At 44.9% G+C, this 15,324-nt stretch overlaps 1 protein-coding gene across 4 annotated transcripts in view; it reads right to left on the bottom strand.

The window, feature by feature from the left end:
* TANC2 (tetratricopeptide repeat, ankyrin repeat and coiled-coil containing 2) overlaps window positions 1-15,324 on the bottom strand; it is a 2,520,149-nt gene that overhangs the window by 341,714 nt on the left and 2,163,111 nt on the right. For all 4 annotated transcript variants that reach the window (XM_085640812.1, XM_085640825.1, XM_085640816.1 and 1 more), the window contains one exon: window positions 11,306-11,428. In XM_085640812.1, coding sequence (XP_085496938.1) covers window positions 11,306-11,428 — 123 coding nt within the window. The remainder of the gene's footprint in view (window positions 1-11,305; window positions 11,429-15,324) is intronic.

Raw genomic sequence — 15,324 nt, 5'->3', positions numbered from 1 at the left:
TTCCTTTTTTTTTTTTTTTTTTTTACAAAGCATAACCTATATAAATGTACAAAACAGCAGTTTCAAGCTTCTTCAGAGGGAGAGACTGCTATTCAGTCTGTAACCACTACCAGCTGTGAACACTCGAATAGTTTAGTACAATGTGTTGTCATCTCCTGAGAAAAAAAACAGAAGAAACCATATTTACCACTCGCCAGTACGAGATGCTATTCTGTGGGTGTTCACTATTAGAACTTGCATGTCTTCCCAGCACTACAGGAAAAAAATGGGGCTCACACCTTAATTTAAAATAAATCTGACACTACTGTGATATCCCACACACATGACGAACAGGGTAGATGGCTTATTTCCACAGTTAGAAAGAGAGACCTAGATTTCTATATTGCACAACTGTAGAATTTTGGAAGGATCTAGCCAAGCAACTAACAGAATTACCAGACAACCTTGGGATAATATTGGAAGGAGACTTCAATCTTCCTATCAATGGTAATCTCAATAGAATATCTTTGCATACATTTATGAGCAATCATTCTCAAATAAATGATAACTGTTGCAACAAAAATAACTTAATTGACATATGGCATAGATAACCCATCAAGCAGCAATTACACATTCTACTTCACTCTACATCACTCCTTCTTCAGGATAGACTACATAATGGTCAGTAAAAGTATGTTTCATATATCTCACTTCCCTAAAATAGGACAGATAGTTATATTGGACCATGTATGTATGTTGATGAGCCTTAATTTGAATGATACTTCCCCTCCTCCTCGGCAGTGGTGCCTTAATGATGATCTTCGCGAGGATGACCGCAAGATAGAAGAAATCGCAAAAGCTATTGACCGCTTCTTAGAAGAGAACCATATTGCTGACACTTCCCCAACCACGAGATGGGATATACTCAAAGCCACACTTAGAGGCTTCACGATCAAACAAATGGCACTGAAAATAAAATCTGTATTCGAAGGTTTGAGGCAGAGATTCTGGAGCTGGACAAACAGCTTAAGCACTCTGAGGGCTCAGAAACCTTTTCTAAACTACGTGGCTTAGAATTAGAGTATAATCAAATTTTAAGTTAAAGAGCTCGGAAACGGGTCAAAGTCTTCAATGTTGGGAAATTATGCAACAGAAACAGAGTCAGAAAAACCCTGGCTAATTACTATAAATATATGAAATACAAGTCATTCATACCGGCAATAAGAAACTCTGCAGGGGAGGTTATATCCTCAATGCAAGGTATCTTTGATGCCTTCAGAACATTCTACTCAAACCTATACAACACCAATAATCCCACTCCCTCTCCATAACCAATGTTAATCTTGATTCATGTAATCTCCCTCACGTTTTACAGGTTGACGCACTTAATCTTAATGCGCTTTCTGTGGAGGAAGAAGTTATATCTGCCATACACAGTCTAACAGCTGGAAAAGCCCCCGGTCCGGATGGTTATTCAGCCAAATTTTACACTTTTTTTGAAGCACGAGTTGTGAAACCTTTACACCTTCTTTTTCAACACTATGCAATATCAGGCTCTATCTCGGGCCTCGCTACAGAAACTACAATCGTGGTCATTCCAAATGAAAGAAACAACCACTTGCATGTTATAAACTATAGACGATCTCTCTCATCAATCTTAACTGTACAATACATGCAAACATTGTAGCCCGTAAACTGGAGCCAGTGATATTGAGACTTGTTGTCACCTCACAAACTGGGTTTTTAAAAGGTAGGCTTGCCTCATAATATCAGCACGTTCTGCCATGTCTTGGAAAAAGCTTAATTTACCCATACACTGACAGCTGCACTTGCATTAGATACAGAAAAGGCCTTCAACAAGGTCTCTTGGTCATTTCTGTAAGCAGCCCTACACAGATGCTGATTGGGGGAAGATTTTTTACATGGGACCATGACACTTTATTCCAATCCAACGGTGAAGTCAGAGTCAGCGGCAATCTATCTCAACTGCTTTCTTTGTCACAAGGGACTCAACAGGACTGTCCGCTTCCCTCCTTCATTTTCTGTTGGTCATTGAGCCACTGATCTCCTCACTCAGGGATAACTCAGATATTACAGCTATGAATTTTAATTTAGGCAGACACATTGTGGCAGCCTAAGACAACGATATACTTCTGATCACTGAAGAAGCTTCACAGACTATTCCCATCACTATGAAGGAGATAGAGAGGTACTCATTGATAACGGGTTACTCTTTAAACAGTGACAAAACCGAGGACTTCACCTTAACTGTCCACTGCAACTCCAACAGTGATTGGTAATTTGGGCCTGAAGTGGCAACCAGATGCTATGAAATATCTAGGTATCTGGTTTGGTAAAGATCTTAAACACGCAGTCTTCATTTATGAACATAAAACTCTTACCAAACTAAAAGACCTACTTAACACATGGTATCCCAAAAATATCACCTGTTAGGGTCAGGTGGACACCATTAAAATGATGGTGGCACCTTTGGTCAATTTGTTAGCCAGTATGCTTCCGATGTCCCTTTTCCCTTCCTTTTGTTAAATCGGTGGATAATTATATATCCACATTTTTATGGAAGGGCAAGACAGCAAGGTATTTTAAAGACTACATTGAAGAGGAGTAAAACCACTGGAGGTATAAACCTTCCTGACAATTCACAATACCAACAAACGTTCCTGGCCTCTCAGAATCCTGGTGGTTCCGGGTTCACAATACCTGTGGCCCCCACCCTGGCTTAGTATAGAGACCCAGTTAACATACCCCTTGACTCTCAGCACCACCCTCTCTATACACAATTTAAATAGATTCCCCTTAGAATATTCAAGTTCCATAATAATGGGTCAGTTTCGGCCCTACTACTGCTTGATAAGCAGGTAGACCATCAAATATCTGGTTTAACTATGGCCTCCTTATGGCACAATCGTAGGATTAAATTAGATTGGAGGACCGTGTTCTGGGAATTGTTCTATAGGGGATTTGGGCACCCATTCACACACTATCCTGTTCTCGGCCCTACACTTGATATTTGAGTTACCAGACATCTATTTTTATAAATTCTTGAGACTGAAAAGTGCAGTTGGTAAAGTCTACTTACCCACCTGACCTACCTGATTTCCTAGGTAATTTCAAGAGAAAGGGTCACTCTGCATCACTTTACATACATTTCTAGAATCACCAAAAAGTTATTTGCTGAGAACTTTTACTCGGAAGTGGGAGGCTCACACTCACTCCTTGTCAAGCTCCAACATGGCAGACACCACATGAAAAAAAAAAACTGGGGGGGCGTGGCCGGGCAAGATGACCGATCGGACATAGCCAGTTTCAGCTACCGGTCCGCGCGCTGTTCCGGGGCAGGTAACTGCGGCTATACGGAGCCCTGCGGGCTGTAAACCACTCCTGCACCAAGCAGAAGATGTAGCACATCAGCAGAGAACCCTCACCTGCTTTCAATGCCACGGTAGCTGTCCCAGCGCGGCTCCATAGTAGAAGACCAGCGCCTGTCAAAATGGCGGACATCGTGTGGGGCTAAGCGGAGGGTTACCCTAGAGGCTTCCAAGGCTGCCGAGTGGGGACCCTGATCCCAAGTCTACTGGCCGCCGCTGGAGGTAAGGCCCACGATCATCGTGAACGTGGGGGCTCCCATGCCAACAGCTTCCGGGGGCCCATCCATGCCGCGGCACTCCACAGCATTCCTGCCTGACTTTAAAATGGCGGCTGCCATCTAAAATTGGCACCTCCTGCACAACTGGACTTGAAGCCCCATGTCTGACTACTACCAGGAGCTGCTCTAGAGGGGACAATAAGCCGCTCCTCACGCCTGGCCCTGGGGCGGGTTCGCCGGCGCTTTACGATCGTATTTACCACCATCTGTCCTGCCCCTGTGTAAGCACTGCATCTGCAAAATGGCGCCTATTTCGCTTAAAGAGGGACAGCTAATGCTACGCGCTGACTGATATCAACGGGACATACTTGCGCTGAGTGTAACATCGACTTGAGGCTGGGTGGCTGAAATTGATCACTGAGTGAGGTCTCTGTCGTGACCTAGTGCCTTGCCATTCCGCGCTGCATGTAACGCGAGGACCCACATCAGGCACAAACCTTGCCTTTTCCTCTCACAGGGAGACCGCGCTCTTGTCCTCTAGCGCCACCCCTACATCAGATCCATGAGTGCAGCTTTCGGAGGTCTGTGCGCTGTCGGTGATTCTACTCGATCCGCGGGGTTAACATCAGTCTCCTTCTCTGCTGGTCCCCAGCACAGACGGCCCCCCACATTGGGGCTCGATCCCTCCTGCCGCCTACACCGCTGCCGCGGGGGTCCTCCAGGGCCAGCCCGTATGCCGCCAAAGAAGGGGCCGAACAGGGCATCCAATAAGGTATCAGACTTCTTCTCACCATTGGATAAACGCTCGACGCTCCGCGGTGACGACGGATCACCCACCATGGCCATGTTTAAAGACTTTAAAGCGGAGTTGCGCAATGATCTTGGTCAGGACATCAAATCTTCCATTGAGCAACTGAGGACGGACATTACGGAGAGACTGTCCTCCCTCCAACAAGACGTGGACTCTGTGGGCACTAGAGTGTTGGATCAAGAGACGCAACGCCAAGAACAAGAGAAACTTTCCACTGAACTTCGTGATGATATCCACGCTCTCCGGGATCAAGTACATCAGACGCAGCTCAAGGTAGAGGACCTCGAAAATAGAGCGCAGAGGGAGAATATACGCATCAGGGACCTGGTGGAAGGCGCAGAGGGGCCGGACCTGGGGGCTTTTATGGAGGGGCTCTTTGCGGAAGTCCTGGGTCCCCAACCCCTCAAAATAAAACTGGAAAGGGTCCATCATCTGGGAAGTTTACAGGGTTACGAGAAGAAGAGACCACGCGACATACTGGCGAAATTCCACTCTTATAAAGTTAAGGAGGCAGTGCTACTAGCGGCCGGGACGAAGGGGTCCATCTCCTTCCAAGACCACTCATGTGCCATTTACCAAGACTTGGCGCCGACCACCCTGGCACGGAGAAAATTGTTCAGACCCATCACTACCAAATTACGAGAGGATAAAATCAGATACAGATGGACCTACCCGTTTTGAATTTAACAACAAACAGCGCCATATCACTGACTTACAGGAAGGCTTGGATCTTCTGGGTCTCCCCTCAGAGGGAAATGGCTCCACTCAAGATAAAATTAGGGGGCCCCTTAGAGGTTCATCATCGCAGTCTGCATGGTCTACGGGCTCCCGTAGGGGCCGTAGATGACACCCCAGCGAACACCTCATGAGACCTGTGCTGTCTGTACTCTGCGGCCGGCGTGGGTCCCATGCTGGCGACTTGGGGGACAGTCCGGGGAGATGGACAATAACCTACTTCTGTCCGCAATCCTACGCCCCGGATTCTTCTGGGGCCTTACTCTCCGGGCTCCTGACACTTAATTGCGATATGGAAATGCCGTGACTTGCTTCACTTCTATAATTAAGAACAGTGACTTTATCTCTTTTGTAAAGCTAGTCCTGTTTTTGACACTTGCGTCACAGCCGCATGTTGATATATTTGTTGATATATTCTTTGCTATCTGGGGAAATGCTCCATGATTTACTTTCCAATGCAGGAGGTCTGTCTTCCTTCCTAACGGGTAGGGGACGGCCCTCACGACTCCCCCTCAGCCACACAGAGGTGCATCTCATTTATTGACCTGCACCGGGATGGGCGCGACGGGGTCCTCGGACCTGTTGTCCCCCCTAGTCCCTGAGGGGCCTCATACCCCCCGGCGGGGACCTGGTAGCGATTCTTCTATCGCTTTTTCTTTTTATTGTTCATGTTCGTTTTCATTTCTCCAGGGTTTGTGGGGAGGGAACAGGAGGGACATGGTGCGGCTTTTTAATATTCTGCTCTGATAGGTTTTTTGATCTCAATGTATTCACGGGAACGCTAGATGGTGATATACTCCCTTCTGGGGACACGCGGGGACCCAGGACACATTAGGATGGGTGGGGGTTTCAAGGAGATAATGTTTTTTCCTCTAACACAATGACGATCACCATTGGAACCTGGAACGTTAAAGGTCTTAATTCCCCTCAAAAACGCCAAAAGGTATGAAAGTATATTGTTGATCACCATCTTGATATAGTGGCCCTGCAGGAAACACACTTAGCCAGAGCCGAGGACACACGCCTTTGACACAAACACTACCCACTGATCTATAGATCCTCAGCCCATACGAAACACAGAGGTGTTGCGATCCTATTTCACTCCTCCACTAAATTCCAACCATTTGACGTTCAAACCGATAAAGATGGCCGCTGGATTATGGTTAAGGGTCGTTTGATGGGGAAAATTTGACCTTCGCAGCGGTATACGCCCCCAACACTGGCCAGACGATTTTCATCCAAACGCTAATAGGGAAATTGCTGGACTTTGTGGAGAGATCGGTGGTACTCATGGGCGACTTCAACCTGACCTGGCAGAAAAACCTAGATAGCACACACCCACACCGCTCGGAAACGGGCTCCTTTTCCACTGACACTCATCAACACTTCCACGATATGGGCATTTTGGACGCCTGGCGTACCCTTAACCCCCATTCCCGAGACTACACCTTTTATTCTCATGTCCATCGTACGTACTCCCGACTCGATTACATTTTTATTAGCCAATCCTTGAGGGGCGCCCTACAAGAGGCTAAAATATTCCCGCTATCAGTATCAGATCACAGCCTACTCTCAATATGTTTGTCCTGGAGTGGAAATGCAACGACCACTCCCAGGTGGTACTTTCCGTCCTCGCTTACGCGGGACAAAGAATCCTGCACTAAGCTAGGAGAAACCATCACTGAATTTTTTGACATTAATAAACCGGAGGATACATCGGAATATACCACTTGGGACATGTTTAAAGCAGTTTTCCGAGGGAAATGCATTGCCCTTAACTCGGTGCTAAACGCGCAATGCACCAGAGAGAGGGAAACACTGGAGAAAGAAGTAGCCTTGATTGAACAAGCCCACAAATTGAATCCCACAAGATAAACTCTTCGCAATCTGATAGCGCTCAGGGGTAAACTCGGAGCCATGTATGACAATAGGGCAGAATTCAGCCTCCTCAAACTACGACACTTATCTTATTCCAAGGGCAACAAGGTTGGCAAACATCTAGCTAGACAGCTCAAAGATAAACGAGAGAGATAATACATAGGTGGTATACAGGGACCCAATGGGGACCTTACACATAGGGACGAGGAAAAAAGCGGAGCTCTTCGGCTCATTTTGCAAAAACCTTTATACTAGGGGCCGGCTGAATTCGGACACCCAACGGGAGTATCTTCGGACACTACACCTCCCTCAGGTCTCTCCAGAATGGAACGACTTACTCACCACCCCATCACCTACGAGGACGTCAATACTGCTATTAAAACTCTTAAGTCCCACAAAGCCCCGGGACCGGACGGGTATACCGCTCTATTCTATAAAACCTTTGCTCCGGACATCATCCCACGCGGCTCTTTAACAAGATGGCTGAAGAGGGCGAGTCCACCGAATCCATGTCTGAAGCCATGATCTCTGTTATACCCAAACCAGGGAAGGACCCCCATATATGCGCCTCATATCGGCCTATCGCCCTGCTAAATCTAGATGCGAAACTATACTCCTTCATCATAGCCAAACGACTGAACGATCTCATGCCTGATCTTATACACCCAGACCAATCGGAATTTATTAAGGGTCGACAAACACACAACAACACTCGGTGCATTATACACCTAATAGAGAAGGCCAACAGACGTCAAATCCCCGCTGTATTGGTAGGGCTGGACGCTGAGAAAGCCTTTGACAGGGTAGGCTGGACATTCTTATTTCATGCCCTTATGGCCTTCGGATTTGCGCCTAAATTTCTTTCCATGATCCGAGCTAATTACCTTTAGCCCCGCTCTAAAGTTGCGGTCAATGGAGTACAATCACCCTCCTTCTTCCACTCTAGAGGCACCAGACAGGGGTGTCTCCTTTCACCCCTACTCTTCGCCCTTAGCATTGAACCAATGGCGATTAGAGCTAATCCTGATATTCAGGGGATACCATTTAGTGGGGACTCACACAAGATTTCCCTTTTCGCAGACGATATCCTCTTATCACTCTCTGACCCTGCCACGTCTCTCGCACCTTTACAATCCGAACTAGAGCGGTTTGAAGTGGTAGCAGGCTTTAAAATTAATCTTGGCAAGTCATACATACTTAACCTCACACTTCCACAAACGGAACTCCGCAGGCTCCAGTCTCTTACTCCTAACGGCCAAGTTAGAGGGGCTCTACGCTGCTAACTTTCCCCCCATTCTTAGTCGTATTCAAACAGAGCTCACAAAATGGAAACCTCTCTTTTTGTCATGGCTAGGCCGGATACATGCTGTGAAAATGACACTCCTGCCTAAGCTCCTTTACTTATTTCAGGCCCTGCCCATAGAACTGGAGAGAGACTTTTTCCGGCGAGTTAAAACCATGATTCTGCACTTCATCTGGCAAGTGGGACGCGCCCGCTTCTCTTTCTCACTTCTACGTCGCTCTCGAGCGGGGGGGAGGAGTCGGACTCCCAGATATACAACTATATTATAAAGCGGCTCAATTGAGAGTACTGACTGAGTGGTCTAAACCGGAATCTGATAAGCATTGGTTGCATATGGATCGCAGTGTGACGGGGAGGACTATACGAGACCTGGTTTGGCTCCCCAAAAAGGACAGGCCCAAGAATACTTACATTAGCACTCCTACATACACCACCCTAAAATTGTGGGACTCAGTCTCGAGAGATGATAGGTGGACATCTTTCCCATCACCATTCACACCACTCCATTTTAACCCTGCATTCCCCCCAGATTTACAAGAGGGACCCTTTGACGCGTGGAAGGAGGGAGGGAGGGAGGATGCCTTGCTCTGACACACCTTTTTCATCATTTCGACCCCCTCACCTTTGATAACTGCAAGCAGGACTACGGCCTAGAGAATACAGAAAGATACCGCTACAATCAGTTGATACACTGGGCCCTTACACCTCAGGTGAGGGAGGTGGCCACCCGCCCTCTCACAAAATTTGAATCTTTTCTTACCAAGGCCACCTCAATGAAAGGGGTGATTTCGTTTCTATATAACTTCCTACTCACCACCACACTCTCTCCACGCCCATGATACATGAGCATGTGGTAAGGAATACTACAGCGCGGTATCTCTGATGAAGAATGGGCACATTTATGGACCGACATCGCAAGATTCAATCATTCCATAGACCTACGGGAAGCTCACCTTAAGACCATGATGGATTGGTATCTCCATCCGTCCAGGCTTAGGCAGATCTTCCCCAACACTTCCGATAGATGCTGGAGGGGTTGCGGGCTCCTGGGGGACTTTTGACACATTTGGTGAGATTGCCCGACTATACACCCCTTTTGGGAAGAAATACTAGCGCACATCAAGGATATGCTGGAGTACCCCATCCCAACCACCATGGCGGGTGTCCTTTTGGGACTTTGCGACCCTTCTCTGGAGCACCAGACCCGAACGGATAAGACAATCATGTGGCTCTGTATAGGAGCAGCGAAGGTTACCCTGGCAGCCGCCTGGAAGAGGAGGGAAGCCCCAACAATTTCCCTTTGGCACTCTCGATTATGGAAACTGCTTAGCTTGGAACGAATGTCAGATATTTTTAGGGATAATTACAAGAATTTTGAATTTAAATGGGGCCCATTAGTCACCTTCCTCTCACGTGGGCTGCTATCGGCTGTCTGTCCTTCATCCCTCAGAGCCCTTCATCTCTTTCAACTTTGAGTCACCTTCTAGTACCACACGCCGAATAAACTGTATTGATACTGCCGCCACCATGGGGGGGGGGGGGGGGGGGAGGATTTGGAAAAGTACCATCACAAAAGAAAGATGGGACACCCATTTAGATCGTTTGGTTTCACATCAGGATTTCAAGGATTTACCCTAAGCCCCGTTGTTGTCAGAAACTGTAGCCCCTACTTATGCAATACAATGAGAATGGGGCCGGACCAATGCTTAGCATTGTGTAACCTTGTACAACTTATGTCCTGTCGAAACCTGCAACACTCCTTGTGAGGAGTTAATGATGGTAATAAACTATGATGTACTTTGGAAAAATTTTGACCAAAAAAAAAAAAAAACTGGCAATCTCCCCTTACCTGCAAAAATCACACCAGCTCTAGCGCAGTCAAGATTCTGGTCTATTCATAAAACATTCTGGACACCACTGAGATTATGCAACATTGGCTTAATTACAACTGAAGTTTGCTGGAGATGTGGGAAGGGGGTGGCGGATTAAAGCAAATTATTTTTTTAATGCAAAATGGCTCGCCCGCTAAGGGCTAAGATACAGTCTTTTAATTCAGGACATAACAGGAGAATCCTTTGAGATCTCCTCTTCTTGGCCATTGCAATGGGTACCACGCAAACCCCCCATTCAGGGGATTTCACTGAACAGATTTCAATGTTGTATGACCTTCTATTGTCACTGGGTACTAAGATGATACTTTCAGACTGAAAACTAACCTCAGTGAGCTCCTTTGGAAAATGGTGGAGTTTGCTGTGCTCTGTTAGAGTTGCCGTTAACATCCTGTATGGAAAATCGCACAGTGCTTCTAGATTCAGAGGCCGCTGGGACTCCTTTGATAAATATCTACAGAAAAGCAAATCACCATAGGTGGTCTCTTGAACAATAGATTCCTAAATACATAGTGCAATTGTTGCTTACTAAAATCTACTGCTTCTGCCGGTCTCATCGTATATGGCTGACTGTGGCCCTGCCTGATTGCTATGGAGTAGTTTCTATTTTTCTCTCTTTCTCTTCCCTATCATTTTACCCCGCTTGCCTTGGGGCTCTTTTTCTCTCTTCCCTTTATTTCTTCTCTCCCCAAGATATGATTTAGAGACACTATTGTGTGCTTCTGTTATGTACCACCAATTACCTCGGAGCCACCTAGACATTTATATCCCTCCTGCCTTTTAGGTCAGTAAGTTGACTCATCACCACATTGTTTGACTAAATTACAAAGTTAAAACTGGTCAAGTCGCTATTTGAATGTATGATCTTTCTTAGGTTGTATGTAACTGTGGTCTCTATAAGCATTCCAAGCATACTATGTACTGTAGCAGAAGTGTAGTGTGGCTTCTTTTATTATGGCGGTGTTTTATAAAAAACAATAAAATATCTGAACAAAAAAGCTTTTTTCTCATGATAAAAAAAAGGTTGATGGGTGCATCTACTTGTCTACTTGTTTATTATGTAAACTCATTGAGTAGACACTCAACCATCTACCATACAGTACCTTGATGTTCGGAGTATAGAGATTCCGCAAAGATGCCAGTGCCATGGAGAGACCTTCTGTACTGTAGGAAATCCATAGACCTTGCAGAATGGAGGAGGAAACACCCACTTTTTTACTCAAACCCTACAAAGAGACATAAATTGAAACATTTTAAAGGATGTATGTACTTTTCAAATATATACAGAGTGAGATGCATTATTTCGCTAGTAACCTAGCCTGAAAAAATATTATCTATTGGATGCCGGAACTGTTTGTGACCATTGATCACTTGGCTTAGTAAGTCTTTTAAATTCAGGGAATACATATAAACTAAATGGCTATAAGCGTACAGTCAGTTGTGAACATCAAAGTCACTTAAAAAATAGAAATGGCCACGTAGTTTTGAAAAAGTAGTTTGCATGGCAGTTTTTAAGTAGAATCAAAGTAATTCCTAAAAACACCATGATCTCAGCAATTCATAAAACGTATAGAAAAAAGAAGATGCAAGTAAAATAAACATTTATAAAAGTGTGCAGCAAGTTCTATGGTATCTTTGGCAGACCATACAGTGAAATAAAACCTAGGAAGTAAGTGTACTTTTTTTTAATAAAGCTATTACGAATCTTTATCGAGTCATTTGAAATAATACAAAACACATTTCAACATCCAAAACTCCACACTACTGCTGGACATGTGTAAACTCTGTGATGCCTGTTTTCAAAAGGACACTTCACATTGGCTGCTTGCGGCATACTGCACACCATAGTGGTCCAAACAAATAATTCAACAGAGCAGTTGCCATTCTCTTGGACTCTGGCGAAGGCTTCCTTGTCAGAGCCATTTAGAAGAGTGGAGAAAGAGACAGTGGTGCCTCTAATTAACATACTTGTGGCCTGAACCCCTCAGAGTAGACGATGACAATCCTGCAACCCAGAGAGCGCCCCATAACGTTGACTGTCGTGCTGTGGAGGCCATGGCAAGAGCACTGTCTCTATGGAAATAGCACTGTCTTCAAGAAGAAGGTAGTTAAGTATGCGGTTGTTCATAGATTGAGAAAGTCACAACATGGAGCCTAGCAGTTCTTCTCTAGGAGGACGGTGAGGGTACTGAGAAATGAGAGAGACTGGGCAGTCTCAGGCAAGACCAGCATGGGGCACTAGCTGTCCAATGGAGGACTTTGACACGTGCCCACCAACTGAAGCCTGAGTGAGACCCTCACAGACAAACTGAAGGTCTGTTGGATGAGATAGCACCAGGGTGTCAACTTAAGGGAGCATATGGTACCAATGACAACTCTCACTGGATTTCTCTAGGGATATACCTCATGCCTCTCGAGATTGGGTGGAAGAGAAAGACTTTAATTTGTCTTAACTCCAGAGCTAATAATTCAGGAGGAGGTGGTGGGTACAAATGGAAGTAGCAAAATGTTTGATCAACAGGATGTAAAACTTTTGGAAGGCTAAGAAAGTAGTTATTTATTTGTAACTCCAGTTTACTGTTGGTATTTTTCATATATACAAATGCTTGAATCATTTCTAGTCATCGGGCTGGGAATTCTCTGTAATTTTAAACAGCAATAAACATTGTTAAAATGGTCGTAGGCTTCAAAAAGTGTTGTTAGTTGCACATGAGCTTAACATCAGCACTAACATTAGCCAATGAGGTGGAAGTACTGAGCTCTTTCTTCTACCCATACCCCCACCAGAGGCCAGCACAGGTCAGAATTTCATAGCACATGTGTGAAGAGTAGCTATCATAACAGAGAGAATCTGACCGGTGAGGAGGAATGCTAGCATGTGAATGTAGGAAAGATTCCTATGCAGGAGAACTGGAGTAAGACGTAACTATTTTTTTCTCCGGCATTGGATGTTTCACATATTTACATGCTTCAATCAGAATAGCAAGCAGTACATAACATCTGAAAAGAGTGTGAAGCAGGCTCACCTTATTGTAACAGGTTGAGAACTGCTTGTTCTACTGCTGAGTTGCTACTGCAATTTCATCTAGGCAGTATTCCTAGTGAAGGTTTGCCTGCTTCGCCACGTGGCCATTATCTTTGCACCACATGCAGAATTTTTTTCACTTAGCACTGTAGGTCTTAGTCAGGGATGGTGAACAAGACTGTGCCAAGATGGCTCAGCAGTCTGAAGGGATAGTCAGATGTTGCCACTTACGAAAGTGGTCAGGAGCAATGCAGTTAGGATCAAAGACTTGAGGTAGTGATGAAGATTCTCGCTATTGTACCTTAAGAGGATCCTGGGGTGAATCTTCAACTGGATTGGTGGGTAAGCGGAAAGCTTTAGTAGGCCCCTGTACCAAAGCTGGCTAAGCCATGACAGGGCAATCAAAATCAATGAACAATGATCTGCCTTTGCCTTCTTGAGAGCTCAGGGGATGAGGGATAAACAGGAAAAGCATATGCAAAGATATTCAATTAAGTCTTCAAAACGGAAGTGCCTCGGACCCCAGGTGAAGGAGTCTGCTGGTGTAGTAGCAGCATTTCCTGTTCTCCAGGATGGCAAAGAAGTCTATGGTTGTCTGGCCCCACTTTTGAAAGATCTATGGATCTATTGATATCTATGGAGTTCCCATATGTGCCAATCTGAAAGGGCGTGGCTCAGCGCGTATCTGGTTGTTTTAACATCCTGGATGATGTTTTACTGCAATGCCCCCCTCCTTGACCATGGCCCAGTCCCACAACATATGAGCTCCTTCTGACAACAAATATGTCCTCATTCTTCCTTGCTTCATAGTTTGTACATTGAGGTCGTATTATCTGCCTGAATCAAAATAGCTTGTTTTTGTAACCTCATAAGAAACAACCACAAGCCTATTCAGATGTTTATGTGGAGGTTCTTTTCTGCTCTGATCAGAGGCCTCTCATGGACAGCTCCTGCATGTTTGTGCCCCATCCTTCTAGGGACACATCGTTTGTCAAGATTATCCTGTTTATTGGAGGCTGGAACGGAAGACCTGCTTTTTATGTTTGATTGAAAACTCCCTCACAGCAGGGCTTGCTCCAGTTGTTTTGTGATCTTAACTGAGTAGTGCTTGCGGAATAGGCCTCACCTGGAGCATACAGAAAGGAATGAGGCCGATGCACGATGACATGAGACATAAGAGAAATTTGAATATCCTGATGGGCACCAATCGCTTGGAGAAAAGTGCCTTTGAATTGCAGTCTCTTAATAGGATGGGTGGTGTATTTCTCTGTGCTCAGGGTCAGTCCTAACTCTTGGTATTGGCGATGCAATCAGCTGTGGAGGCACAAGCCTTTTCCTTTGCTAAATCTTTGAAGAACCAGGAGTTCAAGTGCAGACATACTTGGTGATCCTATCTTCAAAGGAAGGCAGCTACCGGTGTCAGGCACTTTGCAGAGAACCGGTGTGCAAGCTTCAGACTAAATGGAAGAGCAGTGAATTAATAGTCCTGCCCACCACTGAAAATCACAGGTATTGACTGTGAGTTTATTTTGTATACGTACATGAAAATATGCATTCTGAAGATACGTTGGGGTTAGATGCTACCCTTCCTGAAGCATAATAAGGACTTATAGGCGTATTACCATTCAAAGTTTTGATTTTTTAAGAATTTATTCAAATTACGAAGGTTGAGTATTGGCCTCCACTGGCCTATATTCTCTTGACCAAAAAGAAATCAGAAGGAGAATTCTTGATTCCACTGTCAGTCAAAAAAAACTTTATTTGGTTATTCCTAACCATAAAGTGTGTTTCATAAATGTTAAAATATACATTTTTCACAGTATAAAAGTTTTACTTTCCAAAAATTACATAAAATATTTCGTTTGTCCTTATCCTAAAATACTTTTCATTATATTTACATTTGCATTCTTACCTTATATAAAATTGCTCATCCCCAGTTCACTAAATTATTCACTAAAGTTCATTAGAGTTCGTAAAAAAACTATCCAAGAAAAAGGGTCACTGTTGTAGGTCCACTTTTCGGAATAGGTTGTTTATGTGTGAGAAGCATTTTAGCTCTTGGCATATCAATTTGATGGATGCACATCCCATCCAGCT

This window comes from Triturus cristatus, chromosome 1_1 (genome assembly GCF_964204655.1).
Source record: "Triturus cristatus chromosome 1_1, aTriCri1.1, whole genome shotgun sequence".
Taxonomy (NCBI): domain Eukaryota; kingdom Metazoa; phylum Chordata; class Amphibia; order Caudata; family Salamandridae; genus Triturus; species Triturus cristatus.
Note: the sequence above shows the minus strand (reverse complement) of the source record. Positions and strands in the feature narration are given on the sequence as shown.